At 45.7% G+C, this 13855-nt stretch overlaps 1 protein-coding gene across 3 annotated transcripts in view; it reads left to right on the forward strand.

Moving 5' to 3' along the window:
• The window catches only part of TUBGCP3 (tubulin gamma complex component 3), an 89118-nt gene that overhangs the window by 20707 nt on the left and 54556 nt on the right, over positions 1-13855 (forward strand). For all 3 annotated transcript variants that reach the window (XM_087864971.1, XM_045772881.2, XM_045772882.2), the window contains exons 7-11: positions 2101-2219; positions 2895-3020; positions 3943-4011; positions 4350-4482; positions 6050-6216. In XM_087864971.1, the coding sequence (XP_087721097.1) occupies positions 2101-2219; positions 2895-3020; positions 3943-4011; positions 4350-4482; positions 6050-6216 (614 nt within the window). The remainder of the gene's footprint in view (positions 1-2100; positions 2220-2894; positions 3021-3942; positions 4012-4349; positions 4483-6049; positions 6217-13855) is intronic.

Below are 13855 nucleotides of genomic sequence, written 5' to 3' on the forward strand. Positions count from 1 at the left end.
CTGGCAGTTTTGGGGCATTGGAGAAACGCATTGAAGATTTATCTGTCGGGGTTAAGTGGACCCCTGAAGAGTTTTAAAGCTCCACTAGGTCCCAAAAAAATGTTTGAGTGTCTTTCAAGAGAACCCTGTGAGTAGCCGTGTTTGCAGTGTAAGCGTCTGAGAAGAGAGGAATGGGCTCTGTTGTCAGCTCGTCATCTGCAGGTTGTGAAGTCCCTCTGGCTGTGATCTGGCTTACATAGAAGGCGAGGGCCGGGGGTGTCTTATGTGCACCTGGAGACATGGCCCAGAGCGCGGAGCCTGGCCCGTGTAGCTGCACTTACCACCGCTGTCCTTCCTGTAACATGGGACAGCTTGGGGGCACTTTGACTGTGGGGCCAGCGTCCAGACAGTAAGAGTGCCCTTCTCCGCTCCTCGTTGGCTGTGCCTCCTCATCTCTCACCAGCGCCTTTAAGCCTGTGTAATAGACAAAGCTAACAGATAAAAAGACGTCACAGTGTACTTGATCAATCCAAAAGAGCAAGGGAGGACGTGCAAAGGAAGAAAGAAGAAGAGGGTGAATAGGAAACAGGCTGCAGTGGTAAATTTAAACCATACGCGTCCATAGTCGCATGAAATGTATATGGATTGGACACTTCATTTAAAAGACATTTAAAAAAAATCCATTTAGACAATTATGTACTGCTCAGAAGAGATGTGGTCTAAATATAGGGACACAAGCAGGTTGGAGGTAAATGGATGGAGAAATACATCTTGCAAACACTGACCGCGGAAAGACAGTGGCCTCATCGCTGTCGAAGGAGACTGTGACAGGAGTGTCACCAGGGCCAGAGGGACGTTCATAACAACGAAGGGGTCAGTTCTTCAGGAAGAAACCATACTTCTTTTTTTTTTTTTTTTTTTAAAAGATTTTATTTATTTATTTGGCAGAGATAGAGACAGCCAGCGAGAGAGGGAACACAAGCAGGGGGAGTGGGAGAGGAAGAAGCAGGCTCCTAGCGGAGGAGCCTGATGTGGGGCTCGATCCCAGGACTCCGGGATCACGCCCCGAGCCGAAGGCAGACGCCCAACCGCTAAGCCACCCAGGCGCCCCAGAAACCATACTTCTAAGTGCATATTCACCTGCTGACAGAGCTTCAAACGCACAAAGGAAAACCAGCAGCCCTACAGGGAACACAGACAGACCCAAGGTTACAGTTGGATATTTCCACATCTCTCGTAGTGATTGATGGAAAAAGTAGATAGAATGGTCCATAATGATAGGTAGGTAACATTTGAGCAGTACTACCAGCAACTTGATATAATCGATATTTATGGAATATTCTCTCCACGACTGAAGTGCAAACCTGCCTTCACCTTCCGACTCACTACCCTGGTTCTGGGAGTGCCGACCTTGACTGTGTACTCCTTTCATTGCCCCCTCCCCCCGCCCCCCCGCTGATAACTTGAATTTCTGAGCGTTGCCTCCTTGTCATCAGGTGACACCAAAATTCTGACTTAGTTTTTGTTCCAAGGTTTATGGAAATCATAACTTTCCTACTCTATGCGCTCCTCTTCATGTGGTAGAAGAGTGGACCCACATTTATCTGCGTGCTGACAACCCAGTTTTCCAGACGCCATCTTACGAAATAATTACCCGTCCCTTTTGTTTGATTCGTGCTGTTCTTTTTTTTTTTTTTTTTTTTTTTTGTGTGTGTTGCTCCTTGATTATATATTAAGTCCCTACAAAGTGCTTTGTTCATTTATTATTTTTTTTAAGATTCTATTTTTAAGTAATATCCACATCCAGTGTGGGGCTCGAACTCACGATCCCTAGATTAAGAGACACACGCTCCACTGACTGAGCCAGCCACGCGCCCAGCTGCCTTTTTTTGTTTGTTTTTTGACTTTTTGTATAAGAAATTATATGCTTTCCATATCCTTTTCAGAAAATTCTTGTTTCTTAGAACTTCATACTTTTTCCATCTTAGGCTCATTTTTTTTTAGTTTTTAAAATTTTTTCGTGGTTGCAAATACATAATGTAAAGCTAGTTGTGTCCTAAAATTTGTTCCATCTTAACATGTGTTGTTTGGTAACTACTGTCTTATAAAACCACCTTTCAGGTGCTGGGGAAGTGACCGAGGCAGCCCTTGTCAGGGACATCCTGTACGTCTTCCAGGGCATAGACGGCAAGCACATCAAGATGGGCAACACGGAGAACTGTTACAGAGTGGAGGCCAAGGTACGGCAACCAGCCCGTCGGAACTGCGCAAGCAGGAGGGACCGACGTCAGCCAGGCCGGCTGGAGCTGGGACGAGGCGGGATCGGGGTGACGGGGGCCACATCTCCAAGACTGGGAGTGCCAGTCAGGTGTGCGGTCAGGGCCCAGTGTCTGTTTCCCTGTGTGGTCGTGGCTCATGTGTGGGCCCTTCTCCTTCCGCGTCTGCCTTCTGCGTTGTGTGCGGCGATGTGAGAGGTGCCCGCGGGACGGGTACGGCGTGGCATCTTGCGTCGGCACACAGTTCCAGATAAGGTGCCTCTCCTGGCCTGTGTTCGTCTTCCACAGCCTCCTTTCCCACAGCCCCTTCTTGTTGCTGACGCGGCCTTCTGCCACTCCTGGCTGTTGGAAGAGGTGGCTGAGGGCACAGGCCCCGTGCCGTGTGCTGGGGGTGCCTCCAGTCACGCCCTAGGGTGATACTGCTCAAGCCTCATGCTCACGGAGACGTTTTATTTCCCTGCCGGCACCTGGTGCCTTTGTTTCTCAGAATCTTGTTTTGTCTTTATTGATGGTGTATTAGTCACTTTTAAGTTCCATGTGTTGGAACCTAAGAATTATACTAAAAGTACAAATGATTGAAGAAAATAGTAATTGAAATTTTAGTGTTAATTTTTAACTCTTGATATATTTACTTTTTAGGCAAACCTAAGTAAATCTTTGAGGGATACGACAGTCAGACTTGCGGAGTTGGGATGGTTACATAATAAAATCAGAAAATACACTGACCAGAGGAGTCTAGACCGTTCATTTGGACTTGTGGGTCAGGTACGTTCATTGTTACCGGAACATTTAGGACACCATTCATTTTGGAGAGTGCTTCGTCTACTTAAAATCTTATTATGAAAGTAATTCTTAAAAAGAGGGTTCTTTTTAAGTAAAGGAATTTGGTAAAAGAACATTGTAGCCATTGCGGTCCACTGAGGAGAATAGAGACCACGTGTGTGTTGACAGAGATCACCAGACACTGCGCATTGTTCGCGGTAGCTGTTGGAGTGTCAGCACAGAAAAGTGTGTAAATGCGTTAAAACAAACCTACGGATGACGGATTGTGTATCGCTTTAAAATATGCAGAAAAGTGTGGAGGCTGATGTTTAAAGAAAACAGGTTTTATCCTCCGCAGCTTCTTCCCACTGAGTCTGCCTGAGTTTATATCCTCGAGTTCATTCCAGAAAGTTCTTGTCTCAGGACTGTGTGATGTCTTTCTTACAGCCTCTGACTTGACACCTTTGCGGTATTTAAGATTGCAGAGGTGCAACAACGTTTTTAATACTGTGAGTGCGGAAAATGAACAGTAAAAACAGCAAATTGGGAGGAACTGGAATGGAGTTGCCAGTTTTTAAGTTTTGCTAATTAAAAACATTAGAGAAACTTAGATTTTAACTCTCAATATTTAGAAGGAATACAGTCTTCAAAGATTATTGTTTAAAGTGAATACACTTTTAGCTGTAATCTGTTTATTTCATTTCTTTTCTGCAAAGTTCATGCTAAGGCATAACACTTCCGTGACATTACGAAATCTAGGTGTGGTTGTGGTTAACCTGGGGAGGACCACCGACAGTTTACGTCCTGCCGGACACCCGGACCGCGGTGAAGCACTGTGGCCGCACGCTTCACGTGGGCTGACGTGTGAGGCTGTGGCGCGTGTGAGGACGGTGTTGTGCTTCATGAGCCCTCCTTCTTCCTACAGAGTTTTTGTGCCGCCTTGCACCAGGAGCTGAAAGAATACTACCGCTTGCTCTCTGTGTTACATTCCCAGGTAAACTTTGTATTTTAATTTCTTTGTGATTTGCATGGTTACAAAATTGCAACTATATACAATTTTTAAGTTTCTTCGTAATTACTTTTAAAGACAAATATCTGCTTGTTAATAGTGTTTGTCAGGTCTGGCTGTCCGTGAAGTTTCAGCGTATGCTAGAGGCAAGAACTGCTCACTGCCAGGGTTCTGTCTCCCGTGTAAACACGTCACTAGTCGCTTGAGGGAGCTGCTCTTCTCCCAGAGGGGACGTTTGCTTCACATTCACTTTCCGTGGATTGAGAAGTGGTGGACCTGTTTGCTGACCTGTACGTACGCACTGTGTCTTCATTGTTTCTCAGCTGCAGGTAGAGGATGACCAGGCTGTGAATCTGGGCCTTGAGAGCAGCTTGACACTCCGGCGCCTGCTGGTTTGGACGTACGACCCCAAGATAAGACTGAAGACTCTCGCGGCCCTGGTGGACCACTGCCAAGGTGGTTCTGCGTCTCATGGACCCGTTTTATTTCGAAGCGGGTTTTAGGGAACGTCATCCACGTTTATTTTTGTGCCTGCGCCTGTGTACCCTTTTGTACGAGAGCCATAAGTATGCCAGCTGCATCCAGGTGCATAGATGACGTACAAGGGAAATAACCAGTTGCCAGCACGGCCCCATCTTTGTATTTGTGGAAGCTCAGTATTTCATTGAAATGAAGGAAGAAAGGAGAGAGTCTAGTTTTTCAGGATTTTGTGGTCCTCAGTGCTGTAACTGTTGATCTCTATGCCTCTTCTGTTTGTCTCTGACCGAGCAGCCTTTCCTGGGGGTTTCTTCCTCCCGAGGTTACAGCCCACATCTGGGCTCACTAGCTGTGTGTTCCACATTCTCAAGTGTGCGCGTCTGGCTGAGGCCTCTCCTGGGCTCTTGGTCTGCATTTCTCGTTGTCTTCCAAACATTTGTTCTCACTGTGCTACCTTGGCCAAGATCCTCTTCGTCTCTTCTCTTCGTCTGTAATGCTTGGGCACTGGTAGCCTCCACCTCTTAGGATCGTGAGGGCCGAGTGGGGCGTGTGAGATGCCGGTGGTCAGCCCCTAGGTCATGGCCCCATGTCTGCTGCCGTCTTCCACCGGGGTGATCCCAGGGCCAGAACTCCAGCATGTCTGGATCTGACATCACCATGCCATCCATGCCCTGCCTCCCCTACCTCCTGGCACCTCCCCTCAAAAAGAGGAAGTGGAGCATAGTGATTAAGCATGTCCGTTTTTTCCGATGCCGAGCACCCGTGCGTGGGCTCCTACCAGACTGCTCCTCTGTCTTCCCCTTTCAGGATTCACTTAGCCCCTCCAGTCCTGCGCCTCCTGCTCCTTCTCTGCCCCTTCCTCAGGCACTTCAGAAGCATCTCATTCACATCAGATCACATCAGTCCTTCCCTAAAATCTTTCAGCACTCCAATAAATTCCCAAATTCTTAGCATTAACTTTTTGTGTGCTTGTGTTTTTGGACCTGATTTTTGCTGCTCCTGGTCCTTCCTCTTGAGCTTTGCGCCCAGGACGCAGGGCACTGTGGGTGTAGAGCAGGAGGTCTAGGGCTGTAAGCTGCAGCCCCCGACTGGCGGTGCAGCAGTTCAGGGCGTTGAGACTAGCATGTCACCCCCACAGAGAACAGGAAGGAGACAGGAAGCAGTAAAGTGCGAGAATTCTCTAGAGCTTTTATGTCTTATGGATATTTATTTGTATCTTGGAGTGCAGTATCAAGTGTGAATCTTAATGTGTGTCTGAGTCCGAAAAGGTGAAGGTTCATGTTGTAGCTTGAAGAGCGAGTCAGGGTTTTGCTCTTGAAAAGCTCGGGAGTGGCCTTGAGGAGGGAGGTGAGTGCCTGCTCTGACGTGCGCAGCCCGGGGCAGACCCTCGCTCTCCGGGCTCCTCGACATGCTAAGCACTGCTCTCCGTCCAAGGTGATAGTAAGGAAACAGACGCACTATCTCCATTACTTGGCCATTCTGGTTAGTGTTGTGTTAACCGTCTCTCCGGGGAGTGTAACTTGGGTGTTCTCCGTGTGTCCCACAGGAAGGAAAGGGGGCGAGCTGGCCTCCGCCGTGCACGCGTACACGAAGACGGGAGACCCGTACGTGAGGTCACTGGTGCAGCACATCCTCAGTCTGGTGTCCCATCCCGTGCTGAGCTTCCTGTACCGCTGGATATACGACGGGGAGCTCGAGGACACTTACCATGAAGTAAGGAATGCCTTCCGGCCCCAGACTCGGCTCTAGGGGGCATGGGCGCCCGTAGTCTCTCGATCTCCCTTCCCCGGAATGCCAGCTCGCACCATCGAACGCCGTGCGTAGTTCGTACAGAGCTTTGAAAGCCGGTTACCTCTGAGCAGCAGAGCTGTGTGTGTGCCGTGGAAGACTATTATCCCAGGTTTACGGTGGGAGACGCAGGAGTTCCCATCCCCTGCCCGGGACTAGGACTAGGTCTCCCGTGTGCACGCGCTCACCCTCGTGGGGCAGCATCACGTGTTCTGTGGCTTCGCGAGATGACCACGTGCGCTACACTCACTGGGCCGTCTGTGGTGCCCGCGGTTTTAGTGAAGTTCTTCGTGTATGTGCTGTGCGCCTATTGGAACAGGGTCTGTGCTGCTGGAGGGCAGCTCGTGTGTTGCTGAAGACGCCTGCGCTGTGCAGAGTCACACAGTAAAGTCCACAGGTCCTCTGACAAAAAGTAGAGGGGGGGGCAGCACACTCAAAACCCTTGTCAGTGACAGTAGTTTCAAACAGGACAGGAGCCTCGCAGAAGCCGTGGTACCGTCAACATGCATTCAGTCGTTAGGCACCCCTTGCGTTCTGGAGTGACTATGGCATTTACCTCGAAGAAGTGCTCACGTGGGCTTGTGGCCGTGGCAGGAGGAGGCTCACCTGCGGCGCCGCGCAAGGTCGTGGCCCCGGGTGCGCAGGATGGATTGAGGCAGCTGCTGGAGTGTGGGGGTGTCTGCGATTTGTGCGCCCCCCTGTTCTGGGTTCCTGGTCTCACCTAGTTTCTTGTGGATGAACTTGATGGAAGCAGTCATGAAATTTGTGTCACGCTCCCGTTGTTTCCTGAGAGATCAGTTGAGCTGGAACCAGTGGCTTTTAAAACAAGCGTGGCCGCAGAGCCGACTGCAGGGGATGGTTTTAGGCGTGCTTTCGAGGCACTCGGGCGGCATCTACAGGTGCAGGTGTGGGTCGCTTATCGCGTCTCGTAGCTCCTTCCGTGGCGGTGTTACCGTTGTCCTTTATTGCTACACGTACTAAACGTGGACATCGCACTTTCTAGGTAGCAGCCCTTCTGATGGGGGTCGGGTCTTTGTGGTTGTAAACCTTTGAAAGAACCTTGAAAAGAGCATCCTTTCTGTGCCTCCCTGTGTATATTGATGCGTTTCTCTGAGGGCAGCCCTGGGAGGTGAGATTGCCCACTGTTGGGGCGTGCATGCTGCCCTTTCCAGCGCTGGGGTGGCCCTGCCGGTCCCCCTGCAGTCGCGCCTCTGCGGTTCCTGCTGTTCCAACCTGGTCAGCACTCGCTCCTCAGTTCTCGTGAGGGTTTTACTCCCGCCTGTGGTGTGCAGCCTCTCCTGTGACGCGTTTCGCTGGTTACCAGTGAGATTGACCAGCTTTTTGTGTTGATTGGTTACTTTATTCTGCTAATTGCTGTGCTTGTCTTTTGCCCATTTTTCCGGTGGATTTGTCTGTCTTTCTAGACTTGAATCATGGGATGGTTTTATACATTTGGATATCTTGTGTTTGTGATTGCATTTTTAAAATTATTTTTCTTTTAACTGTTTATTTTCACATCATTTCAGACTTAGAGAAAAGTTGTGAGAGTCGTGCAGAGAGTCACAGATTCGGCTGCTGACCCTTCCCCGACGTTCCTTTTGCCACATCTACCGTATATACCGCATTCCAGCGCTCAGCACCTAAAGGGAAATGAGTGCATTCCCAGAATCTTATTGAAATTGGACTTTATCTCATTCCCAGATAAAACAGAGTCAGGATTTTCCTGGAATGACATCCAGAAATAAAAAATTCATATAGGAAAAAAAATTAAGATTATAAAAAGATGAAAAATTATTCCTTTTTATTAATAAAAAATTTGTATTCCACCTCCTTCCCCACCCAATAATTAATACATAAATTATATGAATTTGGGTGATATTAACTTTTTAATAGCTGCCAGTCAGTCGGCTTGATGAGCCTGATTGTCTTCAAAGGTCAAGGTGGAGTTGTCGTCTGGGCCCTGCCGGCACGTGTACCGCTGCAGCTAAACGTCAGAGCCACAGACTGGCTAATTATGTTTTTTGAATTTAGTACCTAATTTCTAACTTGTAATACTTTTTTTTTTTTTCTTGAGAATAATTTACTTTGCATTTTCTAGCAATGAGGTTTTTCAAGTAGTCCTTAATTATACCACTAATTCATTGTATGCGTCTGTGTTTTTAAAGTAGTCCTTAAAGGTACCACCAGTTCTTTATTGATTTTCTGCCTTCTGTGTGATTTGGGCTTATTTATTTATTTATTTTGTTGATACTAATTGTGGGACCATAGATAGAATCAGGCACAGACTTCCAAACTCATTTTCCTCTACACTGTTTTCTTTACCATTTTTGAACATTGATTCACTGGGGTGAGACAAAAGCAAACTCTTTCAGACTGGGATAGCTTATATTTGGGGCACTCATTTTGAAGAACTCTTATTGCACAGAATATGTGTAAGACAAACGTCAGGTTTTATTTAAAGAAAAAATACTAAATAATATTGTTGAATACAGTATTAGGATTAGTAACGCAAATGATCACTTAAACTGATCTCAGGTCTTGCTTCATTGGTAAAGTTTTTCTTAAATGTTTTTCTTTTTGTATAATTTCACCCTTATAGAAAAGTCAGGACTATACAATACGCTCCTCAGACTACCGGAATACTGACATTGTATTACAGTAGATTTATCTTCTTTTTTTTTCCCCCCAAGGTTTTATGCTTACCGGTATTCTCACTTAGGGTCTGAGTTTAGAGAAGGGCTTAGGATCTTCAGGATTGGTAAAGTTTTATTTGCTAGTTACTTTGCTCAGCTAGTCCTTAATGCTCCCGATGAGCTTGTTTGCTTCATGAGTTGTGCTGGTGAAGTGCGTTGTAACGGTGGATGACCTAAAGTGAATCCTTCTTGACATAGAGTGTACTGCGTTCTTTGCTTTGGGTCTCCATGGTTAGTACTGTGGTGCCTGTGGGTCTTGTCCTAGCTCAGCTGCTCTGTCTCTGTTGGGTGGAACTTAAGGGCTCAGGTCCTGGAGTCCGATGACGCAGCTTCGGTTTCTGATGGCTCTGTATCCTGGCAAGTGCTTTGGCCTCTCTCAGCCTGCCCTTCCACATCTTTCCTGTGTGTGCAACGGCAGTGCCGATCTCATGGGGTTGTGCCGATGTGTGAGGGTTGAGTCAGGCACATGGTAAGCATGCTTATGTTGTTTGCTCTTAAGTAACGGAAGAAGAGCACTAGAGAAAATCTGAATACCCACTGACCCTAAAATTTCTGTGGCCTTTCTCTTATTTGTGGTGATCTTTGACTTCCTGGTTTTCTGTTGAACCATGCATTTCTAAATGCTTATTTGTCCCTGATTAATTTTGGGAAGGTTCTCTTTGCTTTACTCTAAGTAATATAGTTATCTTAAGAATTTGGTTGTTTAGACAATTGTGTTGTGTCTTTGATCCTTAGCCGATTAAAATTTGGGTGTTTTTGTCTCTTCAGTTCCTGTGTTGGTTAATTTTCCCTCAACTGTGTAATGAGTTTTAACTTAGTTGTGAAATCAGATTTCTTCAAGTGTATGGTTAACTGTAAGTAGCTGTATGTGAGCCTTGTAACTGCTCTTTAAAAAGTAGTTGAGTAAGTACCTGTATAAGGAAATGCTCCATTCTGTAATCAAAGAAAGCACAAAATGTAGATTAAAAGAAATTGTAGAAAGGACGCAGAGAAGAAATTCTGGAGTTGAAAAGTATAGTAGGAAAGGAACACAAATCACTAGTGGCTCAATTGCAGATTTGAGCAGGAAGAAGAAAAGTGCCTTGCGAGTAGGTTAACAGGTTATCCGGTCTGAGGAACTTGAAGGAGGAAAACTCAGGCCCACAAGATTCTACGCTGTAATTAAGCCGCGGAAAGACAGAGAACCTTAGAAGCATCATGTGAGGAGAACTCACGGAGAAGGTCCTCGATTAGGTCAACAGCTGATCTCTCCTCAGAAACCATGGAGGCCAGCAGGCGGTAGGATGACACATTCAAAATGCCGGAAGGAAAAGCTGTCATTCAGATATTCTCTATCCTGTAAACTCCACCTCCAAAAGTCATTTCCGGATAATAAAACCTGAGAGCTCCTCGAAACACAAGCCATCAACACCAAGTCCTGGAGAAACAGGGAATCTGAATAGACCGATAACAAGTAAGGAGATTGAGTCCGTAATCTCAAAAACCTTCCTGTGAAGAAAAGCCCAGGACTAGATGGCTTCACTGGTGAATTCTACCAAATATATAAAACGTTAGCATTATTTCTTCTCAAACTCTTCCAGAAAATTGAGGAAAGAATACTTCTTTTTTTTTTTTTTTTAAGATTTTATTTATTAATTTGACAGAGAGAGACAGCAGCGAGAGAGGGAACACAAGCAGGGGGAGTGGGAGAGGAAGAAGCAGGCTCATAGCAGAAGAGCCCGATGTGGGGCTCGATCCCACAACGCTGGGATCACGCCCTGAGCCGAAGGCAGATGCTTAATGACTGAGCCACCCAGGTGCCCTGAGGAAAGAACACTTCTTAACACATTTTGTGAGGCTAGTATTACTCTGATCCCAATACCAGCAAAAGACAACCCAAGAAAACTAGAGACCGATATCCTTTATGGGTGTAGACGCAGAAGTCCTCACAAAGTACTGAGATGGACTAGAAGGTAAAAGGGTGGTACACCATAACCAAGTGAGACTTCTCCCACGAATTAAAGAGTGTTCAACATAATTAAAATCAGCGTAACGTATCATACTGATAAAGTGAAGAAAAAACCATAACCCAATTGATGCAGAAAAAGCATTTGATAAAATTCAACACGCAAACTAGGAATAGAAAGGAACTTCTCACCTAATCAAGGGCATCTGTGAAACACTAATGGGTAACATCGTAATGGTGAAAGGGTGTATACTCTGTCCCCTAGATCAGGGACAAGACAGGGGTTCCATTTTCCCCACTTCTACTCAGCATCGCACCGGAGGCTCTAGTCAGGGCAGTTAGACAAGGGAACAGTTAAAAACCAAAGATACTCAGATTGGAAAGGAACTAAAATAATTTCTGTCATAGGTGACATAATTTCATATATAGGAAACTAAGGTGTTCACAGTATAAATCTTATAAACACGTTTGCCAGATTAGCTGGGTATAAGATCCGCACACAAAAATCAGTGACTTTGTTATATACTTGAAATACAATCCAAAAATAAAATTAAGACAGTTCTATGTATTATAGTGTCAAAATTAATCAAACACCTAGGGAGAAATTAAAGCAAGGAGGTGGAAGAATTGCACGCTGAAAATTATATAAAACTGTTGAAATCACGTGAAAGTAGACCTGAGTAAATGGAGCAGCACCACATGTTCACGGATTGGAAGATGTGATATTGTGAAGATGACAGCACTTCTCCAGATGATGTCAGATTGAATGTAATCTCTGTCAAAATTCCAGTGGCCTTTTTGCAGAAATGGGAAAGCTGGTCCTCAAAGTCCTGTGGACATACACGGCGCCTGGGGAGCCACACACTCTTGAGAAAACAGTAGAGTTGGAAGACCCACGTGTCCTGATTTCACAGCATATTACAGTGCACAGCAATCAGAAGTGTGGTATTGGCATGAGACCGAGAGAGTAGAAGTGAGAGTCCAGAAATAAATGCATTCATTTTTGTTTGATTTTTAAAAAGTGCCCCAGCAGGTGTTGCTGGGACAGCTGGATATCCACATACACGGGAGTGACTTTGGACCTCAGTTGCATTCCATATATAAAAGGTAACTCAAAATAGATCTCACAGCTAAAGCTGTAATACTTTTAGAAGTTAACCTAGGTGTAAGTCTTTGTGACTCTGGATTAGGCAGTGGTTTCTTAGATACATCACCAAAAGCTTAAGCAACAAAAGAAAAATTGTATTTCATCAGAGTTAAAAACTTAGTTATGTAGAAGGACATTATTGAGAAAGTAGGAAAACGACCCACGGAATGAGAGAAAATATTTGTAATTCATATATGTCTGTGGTAAGGGTCCAGCATCCAGAATATATAAAGAGCTATCACACCTCAAGAGCAAAAAGGTAAACACCCCAAGTGAGAAAATAGGCAAAGTCCAAAGTAGAGATTTTCCCAAAGATCTACAGATGGCCTTTAATAAGCACAGGAAAAGATTTGAAACATTAGTCCTCAGGGAAGTGTGAATCGAAACCACAGTTGGATAGCCTGTCATACTCATTGGGATGGTATTAGAGGAAAGAACAAGCCAGAACATGACGAGTGTTGGCAAAGACTCGGGGAAATTAGAACCTAATGCAGTGCTGGTGGAAACAGAGCGGTGTGGCTGCTGGGGAACAGAGCTGGCGGTTCCTCGGCAAGTTACACGCAGACCCAGCAGTTCCAGGTGTGTACCCAAGAAAAGCAGCACATATGTTCCTTTAAAACTTGTATGGAGCCTCAGAGAAGTGTTCTTCGTTACCGTGGTAGTCCAGAGTTGAAGTAGTGCCAGTGTCCATCGGCTAATGGGTGGTTAAGCAAAATGTGGTCTGTCTGTATCATAGCACAGAATATTCAACCTTAAAAAGGAATGAAGTTTTGGTGTGTGCTATGACACGGGTGAATCTTGAAAACATTAGGCTGAGTGAAATAAGCCAGACACAAAAGGTCACTAATTGTATGATTTCATTTACATGAAATGTACAGAACAGGAGAATTCATAGAGACAGATTAGTGTTGTCTGGGCTTGGGAGGGGGAGAGAGGGATAGGGGAGGTCATTGCCTGATGGGTATGGAGTTTCTCTGCAGGTGGTGAAGATGTTGTAGAATTTGATAGTGTTGGTGGTTACACAACCTTGTGGAAAATACTAAAAACCACTGAATTCACGAAAATGGTAACTGTATTATGTGAAGGGTGCACGCCCGAAGATTTCACTTTCCTCCTTTGCTCAGTTGTTTCTGCCTCTGCTGGTTTGGGGATATCCTTGATGCCTACCGTGTATTCAGCAGGCCTGAGTAGAGCCTGGTTGTTTTCAGTCTCCAGTCCCTTTGGCTGCCCTTGGGAACCTCGGAGGGAGGTTTGACGTGGACTGTGACGTGGGCATGAGGAGGCTTTGGAGGCACAGTGCAGCATCAGCAGGACATTTGCAGAGTGTGCCGTCAAGATTGGGGTGAGGAGAGGGAGATGAATGCAGAGTGCCTCCATAGACCGCACCAGCTCTCATTTGTAGAATGCTGTCTGTGGAGGGGAAAGCGTAATCGTCAATGAAGAATAGGAAGCACTGCATATGAGAGAAATTACAAGGTACAGAACTCTGTTTAACTGTATGTAGTGTTTCCAGATTTAGTATTAAATTATCAATACAGTAATAGATGTATGTTTTTACTAACACATTCAGTAAGAAGGATTAGTGACTTTGAGATCTGTGCACCAGCTTTTCACTGGTGATGTGAGAACATCTGATTTCTTCTGGTGACAAAGTCATGGGGACTCTCTTTGCATTTATAATGGAAGGAAGAGCTAAATTTCAGGTAGATGTCAGTGCCAAAGTGTAATTCCTTTCCCTTCCACATTTACAGATCTGCCTTTCAGCATTCAGTGCTCATG

Source organism: Ursus americanus, chromosome 10 (assembly GCF_024610735.1).
Source record: "Ursus americanus isolate L20-20 chromosome 10, mUrsAme1.1.p, whole genome shotgun sequence".
NCBI classification, from domain to species: Eukaryota; Metazoa; Chordata; class Mammalia; order Carnivora; family Ursidae; genus Ursus; species Ursus americanus.